The following is a 5,895-nucleotide window of genomic DNA, read 5'->3' as shown; positions in this document are numbered from 1 at the left end:
TCGGAGAGGGAATGCCACTAACTGCCATTCTCCTTCAACCCTAGCCTCTCTGCATTTCGTCTCATCATTTTTCCAATTGATCAGAGAATACAATTAAAAATGGTGGGCTTACCGTATGATTGCCTCACAAATCCACTGGGAGCCGTCCGATTGACATTTGAAAAGGCGGTAGCTTCAGGCTCTGATCCAGCCACATTCGACGGCAAGGACTGGGGCGCCACTGATCTTTTCAGTCAGTTCCTTTTTGACGATGGCGGTCTTTCTAAGGTTCCATTTCTGAATCCTTCAACAATGACATGGGTGCAGCCCAACACTCTAGTTCGATTTCGGGGAATGATACAAGACATGTTGGGTAATGAATTCTATGTTGGCGCATACAAGGTATCATTTGTCCCTTGATTTCTCATACTGACAGAGAACCTAATGTCTTCTTTGACCAATTTTTTTCTAACACTTGTTTTTTTTTTTGGTGTTCTAATTTAAGGAGGGAGAAACTTGGAGAACAAATAAGTTTGCTGACTTGTCTCAATTCCCTATGGCTACGGGTTCTTCACCTGACATGCGTGTGTGGGAGCGGCGTTTACTTTACTGTGTTCCTGTAAGTCCTTGTTTCTCCACTGACTACGGCCACTACTTTTCACAAGTAAATAAACTTTCTGTATCAAAACAAAATTCATGTTAGGCTTTAATAAATTTAATTTGTTAGTATTTATAAAAATGATTATCTTATATTCCCTCCTTTGACAAGGCATACAATTTAAGAAAGTAAAGATTTTTTTTTCAAGCTTGTGATCTAAAACATACTATAGCATTTAGGTTGCTAAAAGCTTAAATTTGAATTGTTTCCAAATATAGTAATGTGTCATCTTTTGGAACAGACATATAAAGAAATAGTGTCATATAAATATTTCATAGGTTGGATAAATTTCCTAAATTTGATTTCTAGTAGGAGTTATGATCTTAGCTTGGAGTGATTATTTTTCGTCAGTTGTTTTCTAAGAGAATTTCGTTCTTGTCCTTTCAAGCAGACTTACTCTTGTATAATTCTTTTTTACATTGATGGAATAGATAAACTGAAACTCATATTTGCTTATGTTTACAAAGTTGTTTATGTATTCTTGTCTTGATTTAGGTTCCAGGGCAGAATTCATGGATTGAACCTTCTTCTGGAGCCTTGCTAAATCCATGCGCAATTTCTTCATCTCCACAGAGGGAGAAGCGCCAGAGGGACAATGATCTAGCAATGAATGACGTCGATATGCAAGTAGATATCCATCTCTTTGTCTGGATATTCCGGAATTTTATTTTGCTATAAATTAACCAGATGACAAATAAGCATATTAACACAAGGCATTTTAATGATGTTTTTATTGATAGGTCACAGATGAGGAGGTTCATGATTCCACATCCAACAAAAAGATGGTATGGCACACTGAGTTTGTTATTACTTCATTGTCTTACTTTGTTCAACCTTCAATTACTAGCTGTCCTTGACTTGAAAATTGTGTATGTAAACTTGTGCTTATGTTGGTTGCTATTAATAAAATGTTTGCATTATCTGTTTTTTTATCAACTCTTTGTCCATCAACATCTAATAAGCTTCCTTTTTTTGTTAATAAACCAGCGAGAGGATGGAATTGCTTCAGGTTCATCAAATTCAGGAAGCACTCCAACTGAGGGAGTTGGTTCTGCTACGAGTGTGCTTCCAAATTTTGACACAACTTCTTTTCCATGTCTTGTGAAGGTAAATCTTGAGTTGCTCATTTAAGCTGAACTTTGCATATGCACCTCATCCTTATATCATCCAATTTCATTCTTTTAACTATCTTAGGAAGAATTTGCAAACTGATAAAACTTGGTGGGCGAATTTTCCATCTCCAAGGAAAAATGCTCCGATCTCCTATGAGAAAAATTCCCAATTTTCCTTTTGGGGCTTCAACTCTCACATAAAGTTCTTGTTTTGACAATTCAAAAGTTGGAGAAGGTTTTTTACTAATGAACCGATATCCAAAATCATTCCATTCAGGATCTTTTAATCCGTCAGAACGTCGGATTTCTGAATTTTCGTAAGGCCCTCCTGGAATTCCTTCAAAGCCTGTTGAATAATCTTTGTGGATTCTAACTATTTACATTTTTAATCCTTACAGATATACGACTCTCCTGATTCTGATTTGAAGCTAAATGATGTTTTTGAGTTTATTGGCGTCTTCACATTTGATCCGGAGTTTCCAGTAGACAAAAATGACAACAAGGATTTGGAGAGCAGCTTCTGTGATGATACATTGGTCCAGATGCCTCCTAGCAAGGTATTCTTCTTCAAATGCTTTTATGTGATGAGGCCTGCTTTAGTCATATGGAGTGAGTTTTAGGGTGTTGAAGTGATTCAGGCAGAATTATGACTAATTATTATTATTATCGGTCACTACCGGGTTTGATACTTAGAATACTTCTACAAACATGAACTTCCCTTCAACATGTTTTACTTCTCTGAATTACTTAGTTGTCAAAGGCAATCTTTGGTTCTGAGCATTGCAATCCAATAATTACCTTCATATGACTGTGTTCCTTGGACAACATCCTGCTATGGTCTTTTGGTTCGAATATCTTCTCTGTTCAGCAAACCACCTTAATGCTTTTCCTTGCTCTCAGCCAATCAAGAGATGGTAACTAAAACTAAAATCGTTATTTCTACAATGGTAGTGTGATATTCTGTGTCTTGGAGCAAAGTAAAAGGGAACATCACAGTTGTAGGACTTTTTCCATTCTATATAGCATCCAATGACGGATCAGGGTACAATATATTTCTGTTTGATAGAAGCCTCTGCATTTGCTCCTGGTATCTTCATCTATTAAATCATTTGATGGCATATAGTTGCTTAAGCTAAAGCCAAGGCTACATTGATATCTGGTAGAAGCTAAATCAACTATGCAGAATGATTCTGTTGAAAGGCCAGCGGTGTAAATATATTTAGAAGCATTCAAGTCTCTTGAGCATGCACTTAAAGACACCTCTTTGTTTCAGGTACCTCGACTCCATTGCCTTGTTCACAGGAAGCTTACCGCTCAAGACTTTATTTCAGGCCCACTCACATTCGAGGTAGTTGAATGGCAAACTCTTATTATCTTTACCTATTTATTCTGATCTTTTTTATTTTATTTTTCTATGTTTTTGGAGGGGGGTGGGATAGGAGGGGATGTTTTTCTGACAGTATCTGCGAAATAATGCCAGTTGGGCTACTTCGCGAGCATAAAATTTTCTTGCATTCTAGACTAATTACTGTTTTTGTTTTGCTTGTTATGACTAATGATCCTTCTTGCTCATCTATTATTATTGTTGCAGCTTAAATCACAACTGGTGAAAGGAATAAGGGAAGCTCTAGTAGGGCACCTCACGACTGTCCTAGGAAATGATGGTGTTGCAGCTAATTTCATGTTATTGCATCTGTTGTCTAAGGCATGAAAATGACTCACTCGTCTTACCTGTAGCTGGATAGATTAGAGACTTTCTATTTGTGAGATACTGATATCAAGTACCTTCTTCTTTTCAGGTGCATGCCAGAGTGGATTCAATTGCTGTTGGAAAGCTTTCCTTGAACCTAACATGTTTTACCAAGGAAACTCTGTCTATTTTTGGTCATCGTCTTAATTTTGCACTCAAGAACCTTCTACCATTTACACATTATGTACCTTTAACAGTGGATTACCTTAACAAAGTTTCTCTTGCCCCAAGAAAAGATTATCAAACTAACAGGTATTTGGTAGTTCAATATGATAAACCAGATTTAGTGATATTTATGTTCAGTTGACATGTCATTATTAGCCTTTTGTGTAATTTCGTGGTGGATGCTTCAGACTGGTATCAGGGATACTGCAACTTGCTGAAGGCTCTCATTTAACCATTGATGAGACACAACTACAAGCAGGGACTCTTAACTCTACTGGGGTTGATAACGCAAGGGTCCTGAAAAGCTTGTTGGAATTGCAAAAGGTAATTATGGAATGATGCTTATCTTTGCAAATATGTTTTCTTTTGTGTCCGCATACTGGAAGACAGTAATATATGAAAAAGTAACAGATATTAATTGAGTATGAAAATAATACCAGGTTAAAAGTATATGCCAAAGTAATAGATAATAATTGGGTATGATAATAATACCAGTTTAATAATATTCATGCAGGTTGGGTTGTTTAGGCGTATTTGCTTTCGGAAGTATAAACTGAAGTTATCTTATATCCACTTGTTCTTCCCTTCTTTTTCTAGGTTGAATATGACTTCACTTATTATAAGATGGACATACCTGCGGACACTCAGTTGCTAGTTCTTTCTGAGGGGAAATCCAATATACTCCCAGCAGATTTGGTTTTACCATTCCGTCCATTGTCATTAGATGCTGCTCAAGATGTTGAGACAGAAGTGCTGCGATCTTGGAGATGGTACCTGGCTACTATGAGATCATTGTCACACTCTATTGAGCAAGAAATGCAGAAGGTAAGAGTTTATGCTAGACATCTGCCTCTCATGGTTTAAGACAAAGTCAGAAGACGAGTTTAAACACTTTGTATTCCATGCAACCTCAAAACTCCCAAACATTTTGTTAAAATAAAATGGTCACTTCAGAAAAAAAAATGGTCACTTTAAATTTGGTATAAACATTTGTTTTCCATTTAAACTCTTTTTATGTTACAGTGATTTTGATAGTTGATCAATAACCACTCGCCTTGGTAAAAATCCCCTTAAAGCTCCATGCTTATTGTTTGTGATTGTAAGCCTTCAAAGTAGTACTAACTCATTATTGATTGCGCCTTGGTAAAAATCCCCTTAAAGCTCCATGCTTATTGTTTGTGATCGTAAGCCTTCAAAGTAGTACTAACTCATTATTGATTGCCACATTACAGGTGGTAGAAGATGACTTAGTAGCTGCCAGGCAGGCAGATAGAAGCTTAAGTAGCCAAGATTTCAGCAGGTCAGTTGGAGTATTAGTTTTATTTGTTTGGTTTTCATGTCACGCCATTGGTTGTGTTAAAACCGATGTGTGCTGCAGGTTGCTGACAATGGGACGTCTTATATCACTAAGTTTTGGTGAAACCTCTTTAACCCTTGAACATTGGCAAATGGCCAAAGAACTAGAGCGCCTTCGAAAGGAGAGATTGCAGGGTAGCTCATAAAACATTACTGGAGCGGGAAATTGGGTCACAAACCCTGTATACTTGTTAAGTGAAACAGTGGATCACTTTCTTCACTCTCTGTATAAAATGATGATGTGCCAAATCTTAAGCTGTGCTGGTATTGATCAGTTAACGCACTGAAAAGGAACTGATATTCGGAGTGGTCTTATAGATTACTACAGTTTTCTTCAGCATTTCGTATGACGGTGTTCCAAACTGAAACCTCTTTAACAGGAACATTATGTTTTATGTAAATGACTAGTCACAACCTGTTTCAGGTATGCGTAACATTTTTCATTTCGGGTCGTTTCAAAACGTTTGTACCATTTTATTTTTATATAATTTTCAAGTATTCTAATTATTTAAATTACTAAAATATCTAAACTTTGATCATGTATTATTTTGTTTTATTTATCTCAAGCTAACTTTTCAGTTATGACTTTAAGTGTGAAGACTTTTAATAGTGTGAACTCATTTTACTAAAATACCCGTTAGAAACTAAACGACCAAATTTCTCTCTAAATTTACCGTCTAAAATATCCTCCCATTAAGCAAGAGATAACCGGTATCATATTGCCACCCTGTGTCCATCTGTACAATATATATATATATATATATATATATATATATATATATATATATATATATATATATATATATATATATATTTACTCAAAATACTTTCAAAAGCAATTCCAGCTCAAACCCATTTCTCAAAATTGCAAATAA

The 5,895-nt window shown here is 36.0% G+C and overlaps 1 protein-coding gene across 1 annotated transcript; it reads left to right on the top strand.

Annotated features, from left to right (window-relative positions):
* On the top strand, positions 1-5,563 carry LOC107805236 (mini-chromosome maintenance complex-binding protein-like). Its single transcript, XM_075255062.1, has 13 exons — positions 1-381; positions 485-598; positions 1,133-1,264; positions 1,378-1,422; positions 1,625-1,744; positions 2,148-2,306; positions 3,023-3,097; positions 3,341-3,454; positions 3,549-3,751; positions 3,853-3,988; positions 4,262-4,489; positions 4,897-4,964; positions 5,043-5,563. Exons 1-13 carry the CDS (start codon positions 100-102, stop codon positions 5,164-5,166), a joined length of 1,800 nt encoding a protein of 599 aa, XP_075111163.1. The 5' UTR covers positions 1-99; the 3' UTR covers positions 5,167-5,563.
* The last annotated feature ends 332 nt before the right edge of the window (positions 5,564-5,895 follow it).

This window comes from Nicotiana tabacum, chromosome 6 (genome assembly GCF_000715075.1).
Source record: "Nicotiana tabacum cultivar K326 chromosome 6, ASM71507v2, whole genome shotgun sequence".
In the NCBI taxonomy this organism is placed as follows: Eukaryota; Viridiplantae; Streptophyta; class Magnoliopsida; order Solanales; family Solanaceae; genus Nicotiana; species Nicotiana tabacum.
Note: the sequence above shows the minus strand (reverse complement) of the source record. Positions and strands in the feature narration are given on the sequence as shown.